General features: G+C 40.7%; 1 protein-coding gene and 1 non-coding gene across 3 annotated transcripts in view; one reads left to right on the plus strand and one right to left on the minus strand.

The window, feature by feature from the left end:
• IHO1 (interactor of HORMAD1 1) overlaps positions 1-25,783 on the plus strand; it is a 33,354-nt gene extending 7,571 nt beyond the window's left edge. For both annotated transcript variants that reach the window (XM_067754406.1, XM_067754407.1), the window contains exons 3-8: positions 1,032-1,102; positions 3,838-4,012; positions 5,045-5,208; positions 18,903-18,951; positions 19,145-19,232; positions 25,590-25,783. In XM_067754406.1, coding sequence (XP_067610507.1) covers positions 1,047-1,102; positions 3,838-4,012; positions 5,045-5,208; positions 18,903-18,951; positions 19,145-19,232; positions 25,590-25,747 — 690 coding nt within the window. In that variant the 5' untranslated portion in view covers positions 1,032-1,046 and the 3' untranslated portion in view covers positions 25,748-25,783. The remainder of the gene's footprint in view (positions 1-1,031; positions 1,103-3,837; positions 4,013-5,044; positions 5,209-18,902; positions 18,952-19,144; positions 19,233-25,589) is intronic.
• TRNAG-CCC (transfer RNA glycine (anticodon CCC)) lies at positions 22,306-22,378 on the minus strand. Its single transcript has one exon. It is a non-coding gene; the product is annotated as a tRNA-Gly (tRNA).
• Positions 25,784-26,570: the final 787 nt, after the last annotated feature.

Raw genomic sequence — 26,570 nt, forward strand, 5'->3', positions numbered from 1 at the left:
TTTTTTACTTTGTTGAGAGTTTTTATCATGTATGGATGTTGGATTTTATCAAATGCTTTTTTTGTATTTATTGATATGGTTATATGATTTTTCTTCTTTAGCCTGTTGATGTGATGGATTATATTAATTGATTTTTCAAATGTTGAACTAGCCTTGCATGACTTGGTTGTTGTGTATAATTCTTTCTATACATTGTTGGATTCAATTTGCTAATAATTTGTTGAGGACTGTGCATCTATGTTCATGAGACATACTGGTCTGTAGTTTTTTTTGTAATGTCTTTGTCTGGTTATATTATTAGGGTAATGCTCAGCTCATAGAATGAGCTAGAAAGTGTTCCCTCTGCTTCTATCTCTTGGATGAGATTATAGAGAATTAGTATAATTTCTTCCATAAATGTTTGGTAAAATTTACCTGTGAACCAAGCTGGACAATATTGCCAGTTTTTTTTTTTAAATAAATTTATGTATTTATTTTTGGCTGTGTTGGGTCTTCGTTGCAGTGCATGGGCTTTTTATTATGGTGGCTTCTCTCGTTGTGGAGCACGGGCTGTAGGCGCGTGGGCTTCAGTAGTTGTGACACATGGGCTTAGTTGCTCCACAGCATGTGGGATCTTCCCGGACCAGGGATCAAACCCGTATCCCCTGCATTAGCAGGAGGATTCTCAACCACTGCGCCACCAGGGAAGCCCTATTGGTCTTTTTCTAAAAGCAGATTATTAGTAGGGTGGCAGAACAAGAAACAAGAGAGCAAAGGATGGAAGGCAAATTTACTGTTTCACAGGTGGCTGGGCTCTCTCTGGTATTAAGCAGGGGAATTTGTATGCAATTTAACTGCAAAAAAACCCCCAAACAAACAAACCACAAAACCTATTTCTGGCACATAGGTAATGGGTATTTTCACCAATTGGATGTGAATATAACTGCTGAGATGTCCTTGTCTACATATAATAGTCACCAGTAAAGTAATCTTTGGAAAAAATTATAGTATATTAATCTTTTAAATTAATGTTCCTCTCTTCTTTTTAAAAGGAATAATTATAAGACATGAATTTTAATGTCTGGAATATCAAAGAGATGCTCAGTATTCCCTCAGGCTCTGGGTAAGTTTTCTGGTTATATACTCTGATACTTAAGAGGATCTTATAGTTGCACTGATTTCATAGAAACAGGCTCCCCTTCCTATTAGTTTATAGTAATAGGGTTACCTGATATAGCTTCTTCCCTTTCTCTTCCCTCTCTTGTCACCACTGCACCCTCCCATATTTGTCTTTTTCCTTTTGCCTATTTTCTGATTATAAAAGCAGTATCAATGGCTATGTGTGTTAATTGAGTAATGACTCTGTCCAGCACTGGACCTAGGGACTATGAGAGTTAGACATGGTCCAACATCTGGAAACTCTCACCTCATTTGGAGCAATTGCTGTTGAAACAGCAAGGATCAAACTCAAGACAATGTTCAGATAAGTGTTCAATTGTGTAGTACAATTTGTAGGCACCATGAAATCAAGAACCACTCCAACTGTTGACAGGGCTCATTGAGATACTGCCCCCTCTACTACTCCACTGAGGTACTTATATTGGTGTCCACTAGCCATGCAGTAGGCCTGCCATTGCTAACTTGGTGGGCGTACCCCAGAAGTAGTATATATTAAGGGATTTCCAATTGTTTTGGTATGCTTTTATCATTGGATAGTTTCTTTTCTTCCTAACACCTTCCTAAAGACAGCAAAAAACCTAAAACATTGTTGTTGTTGTTGTTTCTCTTAAAAAGAAGAAAAGAGCTTACAATTGATACAGAGTAGGGGGAAAAAATCTATGCTTAATTCCAGATCGTAGCTTTAAGATGTGAATCCTACAGGACTTCTGTAGGCTTACAGAGCTGTTTCTTTTCCAGCCCAGCTAATTATTCTCTTTGACCTAAGAGGGGAGACACAGAGAGCTATTTAGCTATTTTGAGCAGTGATTATGCAAATCATATTATATGTGTGCAGCCTATTACCTTAGCTAATCTTAGAAAATGATTCTATGAGTCAAAATAATGTCTCTGTTCTGAGCAAGTAGGGTTTCTTTTTGTCTTGTATTAATAAATAATGATTCGTTTAGCTTAGAATATGTACTTATAGGCTATCTATTTTAAATCTAACATTTGGAAAAGGAATGATCTACATGTACGTGTTTTAATGAAAAGCATGTTTTCTTGGGTTACACAACAGCATTAAGTAACACAAATTGTTACCGAGGTGTCTTTCAAGTAAAACTTGAAGACTATATATTTTACTTGTCTGTCCACTTATGTGCTGTCTCTGTAGTAGGCTTAGTACACTGTGTTCAAGTGTGATTGTATCATTATCAATATCATTATCCCCTTCATATGTGAGATTTAGACTGGCATAAGTATCCATGGGAAGCAATTTGGAAGTCCACAGCTGGAAGTATTTAGAACAAGCAAGGATATGACACTAAAAGTGTGAAAGGGAATAACACAATGTTTAATGGATCTTTCTTTGTGCAAACCTGAGTTGATCATATTCTTCAGTCTGGATGAGGCCTATTTTAGTCTGCTTGGGCTGCCATAACAGAGTACAATAAACTGGATGGCTTAAATAACAGAAATTTATTTTCTCACAGTTCTAGAGATTGAAAGTCCTAGAACCCTATGCCAGCATGATTGGTTTTGGGTGAAGACTCCCTTCTTGGCTTGCAGACAGCTGCCTTTTTCTGTGTCCTCACATGGTGAGAGAGAAAGAATGAGGGCAAGCTCTTTGGTGTCTCTTCTTAAAAGGACACTAATCCTGGGCTTCCCTGGTGGCGCAGTGGTTGAGAGTCCGCCTGCCGATGCAGGGCACATGGGTTCGTGCCCTGATCCGGGAAGATCCCACATGCCGTGGAGCAGCTGGGCCCGTGAGCCATGGCCGCTGAGCCTGCGCGTCTGGAGCCTGTGCTCCGCAACGGGAGAGGCCACAACACTGAGAGGCCCGCGTACCGCAAAAAAAAAAAAAAAAAAAAAAGGACACTAATCCTATCGTGAGGGTCCCACTCTCCTCACCTCTTCGAACCCTAATTACCTTCTAAAGGCCCCATTTCCAAAAACTGTCAAAATAGAGCTTAGGGCTTCAACACATGAATTTTTGGAGGACACAAACATTCAGTCCATATCTAGGTCTATCTTGTGTTTGTTGTATTATAGCTCCTTCTCTCCCTCCAATCCTGCTCCTTTCCTTCCCTACAGACACACAATCTAGGAGAGTTAATATGTATCCTTCCAATTAACCTTCTACATACTCAGTTACATACTTGTTTGGTGTGTATGATGTATCCTTATAAATTACATTAATGTATGAGAGAGTTCATTAAATTTTTACTTTTTCTGCACTCAAAAATTATATTTTTGAGACTTATCCATATGGTTATATGTAAATCTAGCTTATTGCTTCTGACTACTGCATCAGTTATATGCATAAGCCATATTTTATTTTTAATCTATTCCCTTAGTGATGAACAAATTCAACCTTTTAAAAGATAATGTTCTCTTAATCCCTAAAGATTTTGTGAACTTTGATATCCAAAATGGTGTTATAGTACATAATGTTATAGTACAAGGAATAATGGTGTTAGTCCTTAATGTTTGAAATTCCATCTGATTGTTCCCAGGTTGTTGTAATTGAAATGTCTGGCATTCAAAATTTCCTTGTTTCTTTACATGTAGTACTGGCAGTGTGCAGGGGACTAGGAGGTCAAAAAAAGCTAGCATTCTGCCCAGAATATTCTAAAATAGTTTTGAATTATGGTTTCATTTGCCCACTTGATATACTTGTATTTTCTTGCTTAATTTCAGGGCCACTAAGTCATCTAACTGGAATAATAATCAGACTGATTACTCTGGTCTCAGTGATTCCCAGTTCCTTTTTGGATCCCAGTTCTGTCCAGAAAGTTCAGAGACCCCGTCAACACCCTTGGACTTTGGTGTCCACTTGAGACATCCAAAACAGTCACAACAGAATTCTCTGGTTGTAAGTCTGAATCCCAGAATCTCTGCACATGTTTCACAGTCATTATGGACATAAACTGTAAAGAAGACTTATTCTGCTGGGTTATATTTTAGAGTTGTACATCTCTAAGGATTACTGTCCTAAATAGATTTGTGCTTGATTGGTGACTCATTTGACTTGGTAGTGTGAAATGGAAAACATATTTATATTTGCATTTTCTTCCATTACTAAAACAATATATTAGAATAGTGCAAGTACTTTGACTACTCCTAGGGAGTGCCAAATATTGCATGACATTTAACTCCTTGAAGAAGGAGATGAGGATATTGAGGCCTAAGCTGATGAATAAGGGCCAGAATGAGGAACAGAATCTCTTGATTTTTTGAGACCAGCCTATCTTATTTTGTGAGTCAGAAATATTTTTATATATTTACTTATTTTGATGTAGAACCAGATCTAACTTTATACACAGACGTAACTGCATCATATAGGGACTTAATGAATAAGATTAGGTCAATACTTTAAGTTATTAAGGTATGATCTGAGATAAATATTTTAGTACAAAACTTGGTACTCAGTGATATGAAGGAGTAAATGTACTGCCTGAATGTTCCAGAGTAAGTTTTGCCTCAGAATGCAGGAAATGGCTCACCATATGCCTGCATCACAGTCAAATTTATCAACAAGTTTAGTTCATCAGCAACTGAGCAACAGCAATTTGAATTAAACTTATTAATATAAAAACTTTAACACATCATCTCAAGACAGCATAATTTTCTGTTGCTGCCTTTAAATTTATGCAATTGATTTTAAGCCATTTTAGCTGACATTTTAAATACCTCTGGTCTGGTAAGGCAGAAATTATATTAGTAAAAAGAGTTGCTTTGTTTTAATATAATGTTCTGGTACATATGAAATAAAAAGGAAATACTACATGCTATATTGTATTTTATGGTTTGCACTTAAGTGTGACTCTGCTTTGTATAGAAAATAGTGCATGCTATAAATATTTTTATGTGTGAAATGCTATGATTTTTTTTTTCCATTGAACAGAGTGAACCTAGTATTTTCATAAAGTACCAAACAAAACCCCAGCTATTTGGAAGAGATACAAAAGATGGAGGCTTATTTCCTCTTCCTTTGTCAGTTGGAAAATCAAAAGGCCTCTTGGAACAGTTTGAGGAGAAAAAGAAAACTGCAAAAGACAAATGTGACAGGTACACAAACCTTTCAAGTGGATGAAACAGCTCCTCTCTTCTGAGCGAAGCAGAAAATGGAATGTCAGTAGTCGAAAAATTCAGTTTCAGCATGATAGCATTCTTGCCTTTACAGCTCATCTAATAATTACTCTTTATTTGTTTTCTTGTCACTGTGACTTATGGCTGCCACAGTTTTGAGCTCTCTAAATATTAAGCTAAAGAACTTCTCAGAGAAATGCAATATTCAAGTAATGTTATATTTATTCTGCCTAAAATTCTGCCCTTTAATTTTTTTTTTCAGATCATCAGAATTAGGAAATTAGTTAATATTTGTTTTAGGGTCAAGAATATAGCACATGAATTCTTAAGTCATAGTTCAGGCTGATTTTCTCACTTTGAAATGGTATTTTTAAAGATATACCCTAGGGCTTCCCTGGTGATGCAATGGTTGAGAGTCCGCCTGCCGATGCAGGGGACATGGGTTCTTGCCCAGGTCCAGGAAGATCCCACATGCCGCGGAGCGGCTGGGCCTGTGAGCCATGGCCGCTGAGCCTGCCTGTCCAGAGCCTGTGCTGTGCAACGGGAGAGGCCACAACAGTGAGAGGCCCGCATACCGCAAAAAAAAAAAAAAAAGATATACCCTAAATTTTATACATATTCTTATTCACTACATATATATGTGTGTGTATATATATAAGCAAATATTAGGGCTACTATATTAATTTGTAAATGAATAAGTGGCAGTCACTGAGGAAATTAACTTGTTCATTTCTTGTTAGTAAGTTATTAACAGGACATCTTTAGGTATCATAGAAATCATAACACCCAAGCAGAAATATACTTTATTATTTCTGTAACAGTAAAGATGTATCACTTAGCATCACCACTAGTACTTTCATGTCGAAAAAGCTAGAATTTCTTTAAAAATTCTAGATTAGGAATTCTTTAAAATTAGGAATTCTTTAAAAGACTAGGTATCTTTTCCACTGTATACTTACATTCCTTTAGAGAGAAAAGCAAAATGCTCTATACGAAGTGTTTGATTCTGCTGATAAATAAAGATTTCCCAGATGCTGACAGACTTCTTTCCCCTAGGAATCTAGGCTCTAGGACTCATAACAATGGTAGAGTACTGCAGATGATCAGGCTCCTCTCATCTTACTGCTTCAGATAAATTAGTCTTAATTTTTTTGTTCTCTGGGCTTTTGTATTACATTTTATTTGATCAAGATTTCTGTAGCTAAGGCACTTCCCTGGTGGTCCAGTGGCTAAGACACCATGCTCCCAATGCAGGGGGCCCGTGTTTGATCCATGGTAGGGGAACTAGATCCCACATGCCGCAACTAAAAAAAAAAAGATCCAGCATACCGCAACTAAGACCCAGTGCAGCCAAACAAATAAATAAAGAAATAAGATTTCTGTAGCTAAAAAAAACTTTTTTTGAAACATTAAGTCCTTCTTGATATTTCCTTCCTCCCTCCCTCCCTCCCTTCCTTTATTTCATTTTTCATTTCCTTTTTTTTTTTGTAGTAAAATGAGTTTTTTTTTTTTTTGGCCATGGGGCTTGTGGGATCTTACTTCCCAGACCAGGGATTGAACCCAGGCCCTCGGCAGTGAGAGCATGGAGTCCTAACCACTGGACCGCCAGGGAATTCCCAGAAATGAGTTTCTGTTAATGATTATTTACAAGATGGCTGGCAAAAAATAAATAGTATTTATATAGAGAGAACAGATGATAAGGACACTGAAGAATCTCTTCTCTATTTAAAAAATTTCAAGCTTACAATATTGATTTAAATGCTAAGCAGAAAATCATAATTTTAATAAATTCTGGCAAAAACAACCCCCAAGATTTTAGATTCCTTGTTTTCTGTCAATAAGTGCTTATCAGAAATGTGGTGCAGAATGAGAAATTTTTAAATGAGAAAGAGAAAGCATACCACTGTAAATTTGGAAGCAGGAAAATGATAAGGCATGGTACCGAGTTCAAACATAAAGAGATGCTACAAATCAGTAAGACATGGATTTACATATTGTGTTTTGAAAGTACATGTTTTCCCAAATGTATAGAAAGGGCATATGAGGTTAAGATATCTCAAAAGAAGCCTTAATCATTCAGATTGCATTTGTTATGACTCAAATAAAAACCCACCTCAAACTAGCCTGGACAAAAAGGAGGATATATTAGCTCTCTTAACCAATCTGGGAAGGACAGGGAATGAAATGAAATCAGAATCTGTCTCTTTTCTGTGCTTCTCTCTCCGTCTATACTTCATTCTCTCCTACTAGAGATCAGCTTCCTATTAACACAGAAAAAGAGACTCTCACCCCTTAGTTACAATTTGAAAATCCTAGTGAAAGCTTCTGATGGGCTTGTTTATTAGGTTGTGGGGGGGTAAGGGGAGGGGGCTGTGACTGGAAGTCCTCACCAGAATCACTTTGTGGATGCAGAAAGAAGCAATTCCCCATTAGAGCTGGATGCTGGGCACACCAGACAATGGATATCCATTACCCAGATTCTTATTTTTTAATCAGTCATATTTGAGAAAACAGATCAGTCTCATAACCAATGAATAACCTAAGGACCACAAATAGATTATAAAATGAACCATGGGGACTTCCCTGGTGGTGCAGTGGTTAAGAATCCGCCTGCCAATGCAGGGGACACGGGTTTGAGCCCTGGTCCGGGAAGATCCCACATGCCACAGAGCAACTAAGCCCATGTGCTTCAACTACTGAGCCTGTGCTCTAGAGCCCGTGAGTCACAACTACTGAGCCTGTGTGCCACAACTACTGAAGCCCACATGCCTAGAGTCCATGCTCCGCAACAAGAGAAGCCACTGCAATGAGAAACCCATGCACCACAAGGAAGAGTAGCCCCCACTCACTGTAACTAGAGAAAGCCTGCACACAGCAACAAACACCCAACACAGCCAAAAATAAATAAATAAAATAATTTTTTTTAAAAAGAAAACATATGGATGGCAAATAAATACATGAAAAGTTTCTCAACACCATTAGCCATTTTGGAAATAAAACTTGAAATCATAATGAGATATTACTGCTTATCTGTTAGCATGGCTAAAATTAAAACAAACAAAAACTGAAAATACCAATTGCCGAGCAAGGATATAGACCAAATGGAAATCTTGTTGGTGGAATTGCAAAATGATACAGCCCCTTTGGAAAAGTTTGACAGTTTCTTATAAAATTAAACATAATTCACTATATGGCTCTGCAGTTCTACTCCTAGGTATTTATCCTAGATAAATGAAAATTTATGTTTACACAGAAGCCTATGCAATAATGTTTATAGTAGCCTTGCTCATAATCACCAAAAACTGGGCACAACTCAAATGTCCTTCTATGTATGAATGGATAAACAAACAATGGTATGTCCATACGATGGAACACTACTCAGCAATGAAAAGGAATAAACTATTGCTATACAACAACATGGCTGAATCTCAAAAGCACTATGCTAAGCGAAAGAAATCACAAAGGTTGCATACTCTATGATTCCATTTAAATGACATTCTGAGAAAAGCAAAACTATAGGGATGGGTATCAGATCAGTGATTACCAAGGGTTATGGGTGTGGGCTGGACTTTACCACAAAGAGACAGCATAAAAGATTTTTTTGGATACTGTCTTATATCCTGGTTGTAATGGTGGTTACATGAATCCTAATTTTGTGTTAAAACTCATAGAACTGTGTATACACACACACACATACAAATTTCTATGTTAATTTAAATTTTTTAAAGTGTTAAAAATTATTAAAAGATATTGGGTGGTTCATTTTATTAGTTAGGATTATGTTCAGCTGCATTGACGTATATACACTCATTCTCATTATAATAATAGAAAATTTTAAAAGATGTTTATTTTTCTTTAATGCAAAAATCATCCTGAAGTGTGTGGTCCAGGGCTAGAATAATGGCTTCATGGACCTCAAGGATCTGGCTCCTTCCAGCAGTGTGGTCTGCCATCCCTAAAGTATGACCCCCCCACCCCTGCCATCCTCACACTGCTTGGAGGCTGCTGCAATTCCAGCTGTTACATCAGAGTTCCAGACAGCTGATGGATGAGCGAAGGAAGAAGGGTATCTTCCTGTCCCTTTAGGATTCTTTTTTTTTTCTTGGCCACACCATGTAGCTTGCAGGATTTCAGTTCCCCGACCAGGTATTGAACCCAGGCCCATGGCAGTGAAAGCACAGAGTCCTAACCACTGGACTGACAGGGAATTCCCTAGGATTCTTCTTGGAAGTTGCATGCAACACTTTTGCTTATATCTCACAGTGGCTAAAATTTACTCACATGGCCACACCTAGATGCAAGGGAGTCTGGGAATGTCATCTATCTGGGTGGCAGTGCATGGAGGGTGAGGATCAAGAATCTAATTTCCAAGGAAGAAAATGAGGCCAATTTAAGTTTCTGCCACAGCTGTACAATTGCCAACAACTACCTGCCATGGACAACTTCCCAAACAAAGTCTCAAAATTAGTCCAGGGCAGATTCTGCTGCCCACTACCCCCTGCCCAGAATGCACTAGACCCTTCCCTGGATTGTAGTCAGTGTAGTCCTGGTCACTTTTCTTTTCTTTTTTTTTTTTTTGATGTGGTCCCTTTTTAAGATCTTTATTGAATTTGTTACAAAATTGCTCCGTTTTATGTTTTTTGGGGGGGTTTTTGGTGATTGTTTTATTGTTTTTTGGCTGCGAGGCATGTGGGATCTTAGCTCCCCGACCAGGGATCGAACCTGCACCCCCTGCACTGGAAGGCGAAGTGTTAACCACTGGACCACCAGGGAAGTCCCGAGTCCTGGACAATTTTATCAGTCCCAAGGCGCTCCATCTTTCTACTACTATTGCCATAGCGACCAGAAAAGAGAGCTCACAGTCTTTTTCTCCTGACTCCCAGTCTGGCAAGGCATGTGTAAGGAGAGAGCTCAGGGTTCAGGAAAAGCTCAGAAAGCAAGCCTCTGGCACCCTCAGCCTCAAGAGGAGGAAAGAGAGACTCTACTCCTCCCTAAGATCCCTAACCTGAGGAACTCCTCAAACAGGAAAGAGGGTCAGATGCAGAACAAACTAAAATAAAGAATCTAGACTTTTCACTCTAAATATAAATTTGTAGATTCTGTAGTAGAGGTTTCATCCAATGCTTTGCGAGCCCTGAGGACAGGCTTCCAGCTCTGACTGGGGGCGTCAGGAAAGACTCCATCCAAGGGAGCACATCTAAACTGAGTGGGAGTTTTGGGCAGAGATCTTGGGTCTGTCAGATTTTCAAGTCTGCCTCTGAATCAACTTACTCTGTGAACCACCACTAACTCTGCTCTATTTTTGAGTATTTTCTTTCTTTCTTTTTAAATTTATTTATTTAATTTATTATTTTTGGCTGCGTTGGGTCTTTGTTGCTGCGCGTGGGCTTTCTCTAGTTGCGGCGAGCAGGGGCTACTCTTCGTTCCAGTGCACAGGCTTCTCATTGCAGTGGCTTCTCTTGTTGTGCAGCATGGGCTCTAGGCACACAGGCTTCAGTAGTTGTGGCTCGCAGGCTCTAGAGTGCAGTCTCAGTAGTTGTGGTGCACGAGCTTAGTTGCTCTGCTGCATGTGGGATCTTCCTGGACCAGAGCTCGAACCCATGTCCCCTGCATTGGCATGCGGATTCTTAAACATTGCGCCACCAGGGAAGCCCTATTTTTGTGTATTTTCAAAAATAAAAATGGGATAGTTTCCTATGGACTATTCTGCAATCTGTTTTTTAAATTTAATAATATTAAATGACTATATTTCTGTTTCATCTACAAAATCATTTCTGTGGTTGCATTGTACTCTATTATATGGACCATTTAGGGGGTTATGTTTTTTTTCTGTTTCTTTTATTTTGTGGTACGCGGGCCTCTCACTGTTGTGGCCTCTCCCATTGCGGAGCACAGGCTCCAGACGCGCAGGCTCCGGACGCGCAGGCCCAGCGGCCATGGCTCACGGGCCTAGCCGCTCTGCGGCATGTGGGATCTTCCCGGACCGGGGCATGAACCCGTGTCCCCTGCATCGGCAGGCGGACTCTCAACCACTGCACCACCAGGGAAGCCCAGAGGTTATGTTTTAAATGTTTAATACAGCATGAGACATGCAAAGAATACACAATGAGATAATGATAATCTTTTCAACAAATGATGCTGGGAAAACTGGGTCCTTATGCAAAAGAATGGAAAAGGACCCTTATCTTATACCATACACAAAAGTCAACTCAAAATGGATTAAAGACTTAAACGTGAGACTTGAAACCGTAGAACACCTAGAAGAAAACATAGGGAAAAAGCTTCTTGACGTTGGTCCTGGCAATGATGTCTTGGATATGACACCAAAAGCACACGCAACAAAAGGAAAAATAGACAAGTGGGATTACATCAAACTACAGGCGTCCCTCAGTATCCAAAGGAGATTGGTTCCAGGAGACCCTACATATACCAAAATCCACTGATGCTCAAGTCCCATAGCCCTCTATATCTTCAGGTTTTGAATCCACAAACTCAACCAACTGCAGATGGAAATTTCTGTCCATGGTTGGATGAATCTGCACATGCAAAACCCTCGAACACAAAGGGCCAACTATGTTTATTGAAAAAAATCTGCATATAAGTGGACCCATGAATATCAAACCTATGTTGTTTAAGGGTCAACTGTAAAAAAGTTTCTGCACAGCAAATGAAACAAAGAAAATGAAAAGGCAAACTTTCCTGGTGGCACAGTGATTAAGAATCTGCCTGCCAATGCAGGGGACACGGGTTTGATCCCTGGTCTGGGAAGATCCCACATGCTGTGGAGCAACTAAGCCCGTGTGCCACAACTACTGAGCCTGTGCTCTAGAGCGTGCAAGCCACAACTACTGAGCCCACGTGCCACAACTACTGAAGCCCACACACCTGGAGCCCATGCTCTGCAACAAGAGAAGCCACCACAATGAGAAGCCCATGCACCTCAACGAACAGTAGCCCTGGCTCACCGCAACTAGAGAAAGCCCACATGCAGCAATGAAGACCCAATGCAGCCAAAAGAAAAAAAGAAAACAAAAAGGCAACCCATGGGATAGAAAACATTTGCAAACCATATATCTGATAAAGGTTAATATAAAACATATAAGGAACACCTACAACCCAATAGCAAAAACAAACAAAAACAAAAAAACAAAATATCTGGATTAAAAGACAAGCAAAGGAATTGAATAGACAGTTCTCCAAAGAAGACATACTAATGGCCATCAGGTATATGAAAAGTGCTCAACTTTGCTAATTATCAGGGAAATGCTTATCAAAACCACAATTAGATATCATCTCACACCTGTCAGAATGGCTATCATTAAAAAAATAACAATGCTGGCAAGTATATGGAGAAAAGGGAACTCTTGTACACTGTTGGTGGGAGTAGAAACTGGTGCAGCCACTTTATTTTTTCTAATTTAAAAGAAAAAATTTTTTTTTGGTCATGCTGCGTGGCTTACAGGACCTCAGTTCCCCGACCAGGGATCAAACATGCATCCTTGGCAGTGAAAGTGCGGAGTCCTAACCACTGGACTGCCAGGGAATTCCTTGGTGCCGCCACTTTAGAAAACAGCATGGAGGTTCCACAAAAAATTATAAATAGAACTACCATATGATCCAGCAATTCCACTTCTAAGTATATACTCAAAGGAATTGAAATCAGGATCTTTAAGAGATATCTGCACTCTCATGTTCATCACAGCATTATTTACAATAGCCAAGACATGGAAATAACCTAAATATCTATCAGTGGATGAATGGAAAAGAAAATGTGGTATGTACATACAATGAAATATTCTTCAGCCTTAAAAAAGAAGGAAATCCTTCCAGTTGTGACAACATGAATGAACCTGGAGGACATTATGCTAAATGAAATAAGCCAGACATAGAAGGACAAATACTAACTATATGCTACCACTTATATGAGTGTAAAATAATCAAACTCATAGGAGCAGAGAGTAGAATGGTGGTTGTTGTTGGGGGAGTTGTGGGGGAAACAGGCAGAATTAGTCAAAGGGTACAAAGTTTCAGTTTATACAAGATGAATAAATCCTAGAGACCTGTACAGCATAGTGCCTATACTTGACAATGCTCTGTTGTATACTTTAAAATTTGGTAAGAGGGTAGATCTTTTTTAAGTGTTCTTATCCCTACTACTAATAAATAAAAGAGGGTGAAAGGAAACTTTTGGAGGTGATGGATATATTTATGGCATAGATTGTGGAGACGGTTTCACAGTTGTATACTTATCTCCAAACTTGTATACATTAAATATGTACAGCTTCTTGTGTGTTAATCATACCTCAATAAAGTAATTTAAAAAAAACCCAACTTGAGTACTGACGACTCAGAACAGATGATGACTACAAGCAATTGGCACAGCTATGTCCTTGTACAAGATTGGAAGTTCTTTTTGTTCAAAATTTGTAAAGCATTGCTGCATTGTCTTATAGCTCTCTGTGTGCTTTTAAGAGGTCTGCTGCCATTCTGATTCCTGATCCTGTGTATGTCACTTGCTTTTTTATTTCTGGAAATTTTTAGGATCTTCTCATTATCCTTAGAGTTTGGAAATTTTACAGCAATGTGGTTTGATGTGCCTTGTCATAGCCCTGGGCATTGGGGAATTACTTTTGACCTATAACTTGTGTCTTTTGGTTTGGGGAATTTTTCTTTTATTATATCTTTGAAAACCTCCTTTTCACTCTTCTTTTTCCTGGATCTGCAATTTTGGGCATGCATTGAATCTCCTGCACTGATCCTCTAATTTTTTTTTTTTTTACTACCTACTTATTTTTCATCTCTTTGTCTTTTGCTCTATTTTCCATCATATTTCCATACTGTATCTTCTAGTTATTCTATTTGTTTAATTTCTGCTATTTTTAATTTGTAAGTTCCCTTTCTTAGTCTCTGCTTTTATACTTTAATAGCATTCTGTTCTCATCCTTAATTTTTTCATTTTAATATTTTTATTGTTTTCAGGTAATGTCTTAATCTTATTCATAAAACCATAAGGTTTGTAGATTTCCAAACGGTTCTATCAAATTCTTCTTTTAAAGTCAGTCTTTTGGACAATCCTGCAGCCTGTGGAATGAAAGCCACATTCACAGAAAGACAGACAAAATGAAAAGGCAGAGGACTATGTACCAGATGAAGAAACAAGATAAAACTCCAGAAAAACAACTAAATGAAGTGGAGATAGGCAACCTTCCAGAAAAAGAATTCAGAATAATGATAGTGAAGATGATCCAGGACCTCAGGAAAAGAATGAAGGCAAGGATCAAGAAGATGCAAGAAACATTTAACAAAGACCTAGAAGAATTAAAAAACAAACACCTAGAAGAATTAAAGAACAAACAAACAGAGATGAACAATACAATAACTGAAATGAAAAATACACTAGAAGGAATCAATAGCAGAATAACTGAGGCAGAAGAATGGATAAGTGACCTGGAAGACAGAATGGGTGGAATTCACTGCCATGAAACAGAATAAAGCAAAAAGAATGAAAAGAAAGAAGACAGCCTAAAAGACCTCTGGGACAACATTAAGTGCACCAACATTCGCATTATAGGGGTCCCAGGAGGAGAAGAGAGAAAGGACCCGAGAAAATATTTGAAGAGGTTATGGTCGAAAACTTCCCTAACATGGGAAAGGAAACAGCCACCCAAGTCCAGGAAGCGCAGAGAGTCCCAGGCAAGATAAAACCAAGGAGAAACATGCTAAGACACATAGTAATCAAACTGACAAAAATTAAAGACAAAGAAAAATTATTAAAAGCAACAAGGGATAAAACGACAAATAACATACAAGGGAACTCCCATAAGGTTAACAGCTGATTTCTCAGCAGAAACTCTACAAGCCAGAAGGGAGTGGCATGATATATTTAAAATGATGAAAGGGAAGAACCTACAACCAAGATTACTCTACCTGGCAAGGACCTCATTCATATTCGATGGAGAAATCAAAAGCTTTACAGACAAGCAAAAGCTAAGAGAATTCAGCACCACCAAATCAGTTCTACAACAAATGCTAAAGGAACTTCTCTAAGTGGGAAACACAAGAGAATAAAAGCACCTACAAAAACAAACCCAAAACAATTAAGAAAATGGTAATAGGAACATACATATCGATAATTACCCTAAACGTGAATAGATTAAATGCTCCAACCCAAAGACACAGGCTTGCTGAATGGATTCAAAAACAAGACCCATATATATGCTGTCTACAAGAGACCCACTTCAGATCTAGGGACACATAAAGACTGGAAGCAAGGGGATGGAAAAAGATATTCCATGCAAATGGAAATCAAAAGAAAGCTGGAGTAGCAATACTCATATCAGATAAAATAGACTTTAAAATAAAGAATGTTACAAGAGACAAAGAAGGACACTACATAATGATGAGGGGATCAATCCAAGAAGAAGATAAAACAATTATAAATATATATGCACCCAACATAGTAGCACGTCGATACATAAGGCAACTGCTAACAGCTATAAAAGAGGAAATTGACAGTAATACAATAATAGTGAGGGACTTTAACACCTCACTTACACCAATGGACAGGTCATCCAGACAGAAAATAAATAAGGAAACACAAGCTTTAAGTGACACAATACCAGATATATTTAATTGATATTTATAGGACATTCCATCCAAAAAACAGCAGATTACACTTTCTTCTCAAGTGCACGTGGAACATTCTCCAGAATAGATCACACCTTGGGTCACAAATCAAGCCTCGGTAAATTTAAGAAAACTGAAATCATATCAAGCATCTTTTCTGACCACAACGCTATGAGCTTAGAAATAAATTACAGGGAAAAAACCGTAAAAAACACAAACACATGGAGGCAAACAATACATTGCTAAATAACCAAGAGATCACTGAAAAAATCAAAGAGGAAATCAAAAAATACCTAGAGACAAATGACAACTAAAACATGATGATCCAAAACCTATGGGATGCAGCAAAAGCAGTTCTAAGAGGGAATTTTATAGCAATACAATCCTACCTCAAGAAACAAGAGGGACTTCCCTGGTAGCGCAGTGGTTAAGAATCCACCTGCCAATGCAGGGGACACGGGTTCCAGCCCTGGTCCAGGAAGATCCCACATGCCGCGGAGCAACTAAGCCCGTGTGCCACAATTACTGAGCCTGTGCTCTAGAGCCTGCAAGCCACAACTACTGAGCCCACGTGCCACAGCTACTGAAGCCCATGCACCTAGATCCTGTGCTCCACAACAAGAGAAGTCACTGCAATGAGAAGCCCGTGTACCACAATGAAGAGTAGCCCCCGTCTGCCACAACTAGAGAAAGCCCGTGCACAGCAATGAAGACCCAACACAGCCCTAAATAAATAAATAAATAATTTTTAAAAAAGAAACAAGAAAAATCTCAAATAAACAATCTAACCTTACACCTAAAGGAACTAGAGAAAGAAGAACAAACAAAACCCTAAGTTAGTAGAAGGAAAGAAATCATAAAGATCAGAGCAGAAATAAATGAAATAGAAACAAAGAAAACAATAACAAAGACTCAATAAAACTAAAAGCTGGTTCTTTGAGAAGATAAACAAAATTGATAAATGTTTAGCCAGACTCATCAAAAAAAAGAGGGAGAGGGCTTCCCTGGTGGCGCAGTGGTTGAGAGTCCGCCTGCCGATGCAGGGGACACGGGTTCGTGCCCCGGTCCGGGAAGATCCCACATGCCACGGAGCGGCTGGGCCCGTGAGCCATGGCCGCTGAGCCTGCACGTCCAGAGCGTGTGCTCCACAGCAGGAGAGGCCACAGCAGTGAGAGGCCTGCGTACCGCAAAAAAAAAAAAAAAAAGGAAGGAGAGGACTCAAATCAATAAAATCAGAAATAAAAAAGGAGAAGTTATGATGGACACTACAGAAATACAAAGCATCATAAGAGACTACTACGAGCAACTCTACGCCAATAAAATGGACAACCTGGAAGAAATGGACAAATTCTTAGACAGGTATAACCTTCCAAGACTGAACCAGGAAGAAATAGAAAATATGAACAGACCAATCACAAGTAATGAAATTGAAACTGTGATTAACAATCTTCCAACAAACAAAAGTTCAGGACCAGATGGCTTCACAGGTGAATTTTATCAAACATTTAGAAAAGAGCTAACACCAATCCTCCTCAAACTCTTCCAAAAAATTGCAGAGGAAGGAACACTCCCAAACTCATTCTACAAGGCCAACATCACCCTGATACCAAAACCAGACAAAGATATTACAAAAAAAGAAAATTATAGACAAATATCACTGATGAATATAGATGCAAAAATCCTCAACAAAATACTAGCAAACAGAATCCAACAACACATTAAAAGGATCATACACCATGATCAAGTGGGATTTATCCCAGGGATGCAAGGATTCTTCAGTATATGCAAATCAATCAATGTAATATACCATATTAACAAACTGAAGAATAAAAACCATATGATCATCTCAATAGATGCAGAAAAAACTTTTGACAAAATTCAACACCCATTTATGACAAGAACTCTCCAGAAAGTGGGCACAGAGGGAACCTACCTCAACATAATAAAGGCCATATACGACAAACCCACAGCAAACATCATTCTGAATGGTGAAAAACTGAAAGCATTTCCTCTAAGATCAGGAACAAGACAAGGATGTCCACTCTCGCCACTATTATTCAACATAGTTTTGGAAGTCCTAGCCACGGCACAGAGAAGAAAAAGAAATAACAAGAATACAAATTGGAAAAGAAGTAAAACTGTCACTCTGCATGTGACATGATATTATACATAGATTAAAAAAATTTAAAAAAATAGTCTTTTGGAGCATCCATAAGACTTTGGTATGAAGAGTTGTCCTATTGGGGTTCAAAAATTGATACTTGCGGGCTTCCCTGGTGGTGCAGTGGTTGAGGGTCCACCTGCCGATGCAGGGGACGTGGGTTCGTGCCCCGGTCCGGGAGGATCCCACGTGCCGCGGAGCGGCTGGGCCTGTGGGCTGTGGCTGCTGGGCCTGCGCGTCCGGAGCCTGTGCTCCGCAGCGGGAGAGGCCGTGGCAGTGAGGGGCCCGCGTACCACCAAAAAAAAAAAAAGATTTGCATTTGTATAGATTAAAAAAACAAAAATCTGTAAAAGTTTTTAATGACGACCCTTGTCTGATTTTTTTCAAAAGAGGGATATTTATTTGAGGAATAATTGTGAAAATTTCTTTTTCATTAGAAATTAATATTGTTCCCAGAACTGTCTCTATATTATCTCATTCTTACTGTCAAAATAATAGTCATTAGATTAAGATGTATCCAGGAATTTGGGGCTATCAGAAAGAAATCACTATCCTCTGAAGCCATGTTTGCCATAAAAATGAAAGCTGGTCTGTTCTACTGTAGTAACCATTTGAATTGCTAAAATGCAACCTCATTTAAGATCCATGTAGAGTAAATTTAAAAAAACAAAAAAATGTTTTGCTTTGGAAATTATCAGGAAAAGTCAGTGTTCTCCTTTTTTCCATCTGGGCACTAAGGTTTCTCAGAGTTGAGTCTTCAACTCTGATCAAGCACCGTTTTGATGCTGCACTAGGTAGAGTCCAGCCATGTTTACGGAATCAATTCTGTTGCATACTGTTTCAATATTTCGCAAAGATTTACCTTCTTTTTTCTCTCCTATTTTAGTGAGACTCTATACAATTTCATTTCCCATATCAAAGAAAGCATTAACAGGGTAAGTATGCCACATTTCAAGGCATTAGAACATCTTGCATTTTAAGAAGTTTAATAATTATATTGTATTGACTTCTGTTTGTGTAGAATAGCAATATTTTAACTACCCTTTTTTATCATTAAATGACAGTTCACCAAGTTAATAAAATAAGGCAACAGTCTGTGAATTATTTCCTAATTTTGGGTTTCTTAAGTTACAGACATCTGTGGAAAAATTTGAGGAACATCTCAATTCCAGAAGCCAATCTATTTTGGATTCTTTGGAAACTGTGGCCAAGACATGTGAGTGTCGAGTTTGAGGTTATCAGTAGGGGGCACTGGTGAGCAGTGAATGTGAACTTTCTGACCCTAGCCAGATTTCTGCCAGTGGTGAGGTTCCATACAGTGTTTCAGATGAGAGAATGGGTACATAAGATTAGCCCTGAAGAGATGTGGAGCTGAACTAGGTAGTGGGCTTCACCTCTATATGGGAATGCCGTGGTCCCTCTATGCCTTTTCTGGAGCACCAATCCTCCACCCAGTAACCCTGCTGCCTCAGGACAGATAGTTCTACCAGGTTTCTCATCTCACTGCTTGAAGTGAATCAAGGGCATCCCTGGTTCTCAAATGAATTGCTGGCTGTGCTGTCTATAAAGGCTCCCTTGCTCCCTTAGGACTTAGAAATAAAGACAGTGCTCCTTTAGGAGTTAGAAATACTCTAGTCACCTACTGTTCTTCTTGCTTCCTTCATTTCAATGAGAGCTGTTTTGTAGTGAATCACAGCATCTTTCTCAATTTCAGTTACAGTCTGTGGTTTGTAAAGTCCTCTGCTCTGCCAATTAGTGATTTACATTTAGGTGAAACCATGGTTCAGGCCCTTATTTGACCATTACACACGTCTCCTTAGGTGAACACTTCCCTGGAACCAACAGCTTCTCAGCTAAACAGCAAGGTGATGACTGCATGTGCACTTGTTTGCATTTGTCTGTGTGTTTATTTTTTATTTTAAACAAATTGAAGTCAACTTATTCAAATGCCATGGGATGGATTGCTCATGATTTACAAAAATTAATGCCTTTGTGTAACTTAGAAATTAATCCCCATCTGTCTACAAAGAAGCACTGTACTGTCTGCTGGCTTCCAACCTGAATATCCCACACACAGGGCAACTGTGCATCTGCTTGGAAACCAGTTCTGGAAATAACTCATTTTAAGTGTGCAAGGAAAGCACTCTCTTTACTTGTTATGTTTAAAACTGGGTGAAGTACAAAAAGGAGAATTGCAGCAAATGTGTGGCATTTAAGGCCCAGAATAGGGAATGGAAGTGCTCAAGGCCCCAACACAGAATGAAGGCAGAGAGAGGAGCAGAACTGAGTCTGGCTTATAGTAGGCATGGGGATCCTGATCCTTCACCCCTGACGGTTTCTTAACTTTCAGAGCTTAAGACTCAAGAGAGCCACATTGATAAGGCAAACAGTAACAAACACTGTGGCACTACATTAATTAAAAGCCAGGTTGTTCTTAAAAATAGGCACAAGGAGCCTGTCCAGAATCATTCCCTTTCTTGGTAGGTAGTGATCAGGAGCAGGAAGTTAGTCATTGAGAGAGGAACCAGGCAAATCCCCTGTCATATAGCTAGGCCCAGTCCAGCTAGCCTAGAGCACTGAACTTGCCAGTCAGTGCATTCTGCAGGCTTTCAGGATGCACTCACTGTGCTTGTAAGGGAAGAGGGAAGATACTATGTGAAAGCACTGTCTTGGGTTATTATGTAATTCATACCTTCACAGAATGAGGTCATGAAATCTTTCCCCAGTCACATTCTGCCTATACAACGAGAAGGATCACTCAAGGCCATCTAATCTAACTCCTCTTCTTCTTCAGCTGAGGACACCAATGACCAGAGTAATAGAATAAATTACCAAGGGCATCCACATCTCACTTTGTCTTGGGTTTAGGTGGGGTAATTAGTAGAAAGCAGTACTTTCACCTAATACATATAAGTTCTATTGAAAAATATGGTCATTAGGAGAATAAAAAGGAGGGGCCACTATCAAAATCAGAGAATGACTCTTTTGGAAAATAGATAACTCCATACGTCAAAATTAATTCCATATGAATCAATATATTGTGTGGTGATTAAATCATTAAAAGAACTGTAAAAAGCATGAGCAACATTTTTATAATTTTAGAGTGAGAAATGCCTTTCTGAGCAAGGCACATATAATTGTTGAGCAGAGTAAGGTCCATCTATATGAACCATGTTGGAATGGAAATATTTATTAATTGTTAAATGAAAACAGCAAGGTACTGCTTATGTGCACATAGTTTGCTCCAGGACACATCTTGTGGAGGAGTGAGATCAGTCAGTGAAAATTGGGAAGGGTATCCTGAGAAAAAGGGGGACTGAGCAAACTCCTCTTGTACATGGAGGCTTCCAGACCCTTTCTCAGGCGGCTTTCATTAGCACAGCAGGGAGAGCAAAACTAGTGTTAAAGGAGAATCACTGGCCATTAGTGGAAAAGCATCAGAATATGACCTCATCTCAATGGAGCCCTTATCAAATCACTAAAATAGAAATAAACAAAATCATCTTCAAGGACAGAGACAAGGTGGCGGCGAGTAGGAGGACCTTGAGCTCACCTCCTCTCACGAGCACACCAGAATCACAACTAACTGCTGAACAACCATCGATAAAAAAAGACTGGAATCTACCAAAAAAAGATATTCTATATCCAAAGACATAAAGAAGAAACCACGAGACGGTAGGAGTGGCGCACTCACAATATAATCAAATCCCATACCACCCGGGTGGGCGACCCACAAACTGGAGAGTAATTATATCACAGAAGTTCTCTCACAGGAGTGAGAGCTCCGAGCCCCGTGCCAGGCTCCCCAGCCTAGGGGTCTGGCATGGGGAGGAAGAGCCCTCAGAGCATTTGGCTTTGAAGGGCAGCAGGGCTTGATTGCAGGCGCCACAGGACTGGGGAAAACAGAGACTCCACGCTTGGAGGGTGTGCACAAGGTCCTGCACGCACCGGGGTCCCAGGGCAAAAGCAGTGACTTCACAGAAGTCGGGGCCAGACCTACCTGCTGGTATTGGAGGGTCTCCTGGGGATGGCTATGGCTCTCTCTGGGGTCATAAAAGCTGGTGGTGGACATAGCAGGGACGTGAACTCTGTCTGGAGGCAGACATTTTGCGGCCATGGCACCGAGACCTGGCCCCACCCAACAGCCTGTAAGCTCCAGTGCTGGGACGCCTCAAGCCAAACAAAATCATCTTTTTTCTAAAAAATATTAATTAATGAATTTATTTTGGCTGCACCGGGTCTTAGTTGTGGCACGCAGGCTCTTAATTGCGCATGCATGCAGGAACTAGTTCCCTGACCAGGGATCGAACCTGGGCCCCCTGCATTGGGAGTGCGGAGTCCTACCCACTGGACCACCAGGGAAGTCCCTAAACAAAATCATCTTCACAAGAAAATAGAGATATTGGCAGTGCGCTCAGCGGTCCCTCAGATCTGTCTCTTACTTCAACAGTGTTTGGATGGAACAGATGCAGGGATGCCCCTTGCTCCAAACTCTGACCAACCCCCATCCTTTTTTCCAGTCACAACCTTCGCAATCAGCCACTCAGCTATCCTCGGCCACCGGGACCAGCCAACACCATTTTTTGAGCTTAACTCCTTATTACCCATCAACCATGAGCTCCCGGATTCGTCAGAATTATTCCACCAAGGTAGAGGCTATCGTCAACTGCCTGGTCAACATGCATCTGCAGGCCTCTTACACCTACCTCTCTCTGGTAGTGATGATGTAGCTCTGGAGGGCATGGGCCACTTTTTCTGTGAATTGGCTGAGGAGAATCGTGAGGGCGCCGAGTGTCTCTTGAAAAGGCAAAACCAGCACAGCGGCCGAAGCTATCTCAAGATGAGTGGGGTAAAACCCAGGACGCTATGGAAGCCGCCGTGCTCAGGGAGAAGAACCTGAACCAGGTCCTTGTGGACCTGCACGCCCTAGGTTCTGCCCGCACAGGCCCCCACCTCTCTGACTTCCGGGAGAGCTGCTTCCTGGAGGAGCAGGTGAAGGTCATCAAGAAGATGGCGACCACCTGACTAATCTCCCCAGGCTGGCTGGTCCCCAGGCTGGGCTGGGCCAGTACCTCTTCCAAAGGCTCACCCTCAAGCATGACTAAGAGCCTCCAGAGCCCAGCGGCCTCTGAGGAGCCCCTCTGGTGTCAGGGCTTCTATCTGAAGCCCCTCTCTGCAGCCACTAGGCAGCTTTTTAACCACCCTGGACCCCTCTCCCAAGCCTTGGACCAAATGGAAACAATAAAGCTTTTTGCAGAAAAAAAAAAAAGAAAGAAAGAAAGGGAGGAAGGGAGGGAGAAAGAAACTAGAGATATTGTCCAGAATATGGAAGTGGATTTTAAACGGCATTTTCACTAAAAAGCTAAAAATTTGTTTATAGACAAAGCAGAAATGAAATGAGTCTCCTTCTAGAGAACACACACACACACACACACACACACACGCTTGCACGTGCACACACACACAGGATCTATAACCTAAACGTGGATATGCACATGTATTGATACAAAATTCCAGAAACTGCTCTTAACGTTAAATCCAGGAAGCAGGACCAAGGTCTTCATGGGAGAGATTCGATCATTTTTCATTGTATGCCTGTTTATACTGTTATAGTTTTGTTTTGTTTTTGGCTGCACCATGCAGCATGCAGGATCTTAGATTCCCCACCAGGAATCGAATCTGTGCCCCCTGCACTGAGAGCACAGAGTCTTAACCACTGCGCACCAGGGAAGCCCCTTTTATAGTTTTTAAAAGAAAAAAATTCAGTAGACTTTGGAAGTAATACCTCAATACAAAAGCTCTTTAAAGGAGAAGACCCTGAACATATGTTTCCCAAGGACAAAGAAAGAATATGTGGGACCACAGACTGATGCTTACTGAGTACTGAATCTAGAATTGAACACTTTGCTTGCCTTCCTCATTTTCTGTTCCTAAGAAACATTGATATTTAGGAACTCAACTAGGGTAGGACAATTACATTTGCTTTCTACTACAAATATCAACATGGATGTCTGGAAAAATATTTCACTAATTGAGTTTAGGGGCAGGAATCCAGTACTTGAAATATAAGTAAACACCCTTTTTCTAATTGCTTGACACATTGAATTTAACTTGCGTTGAGTAATAGAAAATTTGCTTTCTAAAAAAATTCTTACATTTTTTATTGTGGTAAAATACACATAAAATTTACCACTTTTTACTTTTTTTTCCCCAAGACCACACTGGCTTGTCTATTCCTAGTCATCACAGGCTCTTTCTTGCCTCAGAATTTTTGCACTTGCTGTTTCCTCTAGCTGAATAACCTCTCCCTAATCTTTGCAGGGCTAGCTGCTCCTTATCTTTCTGGTTTCACCTTACATGACTCTTATCTCTGATGACCTTATCTAAAGTAGGTGCCCCCACCCTCTTATTTTTATTATATTTCCTATTAGAGCACTTATCACAATTTTCATTTATTAATGTGCATGTTTGTTTACTTGTTATTTTTTTCTTCTTCAAGACTGCAAAGTTCATGTAAGTAGTTTTGTTCAAGATTGTTTCCATGCACCTAGCACAGTGTCTGATAATAAACCTTCAGATAAAACTGTAAATCTCCAATTAATATGTTCAAACACATTGGGGAGTCTTTCTGTTTCACTTTTTCATTAGAGGTGTCCTGCCTGGAGCTCAGCCTCCAGCTCCAGATTGGGCAGGCTATGCTTTATGTCCTCTTCTTAGGACTTCACCATCATTCTGAGGATCCTTTTTTTTTTTTCTCCCATTCCTGAGGGATGGAAGCAGGAGTACTGTAAACCAAGGGAACAGCGTGTTCAAAAGCCAATGGTGAAGCGCTTCCCTGGTGGTGCAGTGGTTGAGAGTCCGCCAGCCGATGCAGGGGACACGGGTTCTTGCCCTGGTCCGGGAAGATCCCACATGCCGCGGAGCGGCTAGGCCCGTGGGCCATGGCTGCTGAGCCTGCGCGTCCAGAGCCTGTGCTCCGCAACGGGAAAGGCCACAGCGGTGAGAGGCCCGTGTACCGCAAAAAAAAAAAAAAAAAAAAAGCCAATGGTGGAAGAGAGATTGCTTAGGCAGAACTCAGAGATGCAGAGGATAGTGAGTCAAAGGGAAGTGAGCCTGGGTCTTGTTAGCCAATTTATTGAAAGATTTGGACTTCATCCAGTGGCCTGTGGGGTACCATTGAAAGTTCCAGTGACCGTTTTAGAGGAGGCATGATCATATCTACATTCTAGAAAGATCACTCTGATGACAGGGCCAAGAAGGCTGGCCAAAGAGGACGTTGGTGCCATCATCTGGGCAGCAGGTTTCAGAGTCCCCAGCAGGTGCTAAGGTTGAGTCTGCTTTGGCCAGGATGTTCTCAGGGAGGGAGGGAAGAAGAGACAGTGGAGGAACCACCCTGTTCTTACTTTCTCTCCTCACCAGGGCTGATCTGGATGGCTAGAGTTCTGGGTGTTGGCAGAGCAGGCTCTGGTAGCCCGTGCCGGGTTCCAGCTTCTCCCTCTCCACGACTGTGGCCTGGGCAGGGTGGGGCATAGCATAGTCTTCATGTGGTGAATTGTCATTGTTTTGTATTTAGTGCAAGAGACCATGAAGGCCCAGAGTGATCTGGTGTTGGAAACAGTGCGGGACAAATGCAACATGGAACAGGCCATCCTTGAGCTGCAAAAGAGATTTGAAGGTGTAAGTGTAGACCCTGACCCCTTTCCTCAAGTGTGTTTATGGTTTTGTTACTAAGACCTAGAGAGACACCTTTAAAATTGCAAATTTCAGCCAAGAACAGAGGCCACCACAGGCCCCTTGGTAACAGGCCAGGGTAGAGGCCAGCTTCCTTTCCCAAGGTTCTCTGGCATGATGTGGACCCTAGGGACCCTGCTCCAGAGTGTAGCCATGTATCCCCTGTATAGTACCCAGCAGGGGACAAGGTTTTGATCTGCTGGCCCATCCTTTGTTTTGTTCACATGTTATATTGTGCATTCTGAGTTGCACTGTCCGTAACTCCCTTCTTTCTCATTGCCTTTCTTTAGAGACAAGCAGAGTTTATAGAAATGAAGTCCAACCTGAAGCACTTTGAAGTTTTAGTTGCTCAGCAGAGTAAGGACTTCCAGCAGCTGTATGAGCAGCTAGGCCAGCTGAATATGCCCAGTGTCCTAGCAGAGCTAAATCAATTGATCTCTGTCTCTCGGATACCCAGACATGTGAAGGACAGTGCTTCTCAGACTTCACCACCTCTGGCCCAGAGCCTCAGTTTCACCAGGCAGGAGAAATATGCCTCTGAGGAACCAGTTATGTGGCAGGCCCAGGCTCTCCCTGCTGCATGCAATCTTAGTGTGGGCTCCTTGAGGCCTGGGGAGTCTGGCGTCTGGGGTGAGGGAGCAAAGAGTAGTGCTCTCCAAGAAGAGGCTGTGCCGCTGGCAGTTGGAACTGGCAAAAGAAACAGGCAAATCAAGGACAAGGCAGTGCAGACTAACTGCCAGAATTGTACTAAAACAGGCTCTGAGAATGATGGCTCTGGCATCCTGGGCCACAAGATGCCTGAAGACAGGGACCTGGTTTCCCA

Source organism: Pseudorca crassidens, chromosome 10 (genome assembly GCF_039906515.1).
Source record: "Pseudorca crassidens isolate mPseCra1 chromosome 10, mPseCra1.hap1, whole genome shotgun sequence".
Lineage (NCBI taxonomy): Eukaryota > Metazoa > Chordata > Mammalia > Artiodactyla > Delphinidae > Pseudorca > Pseudorca crassidens.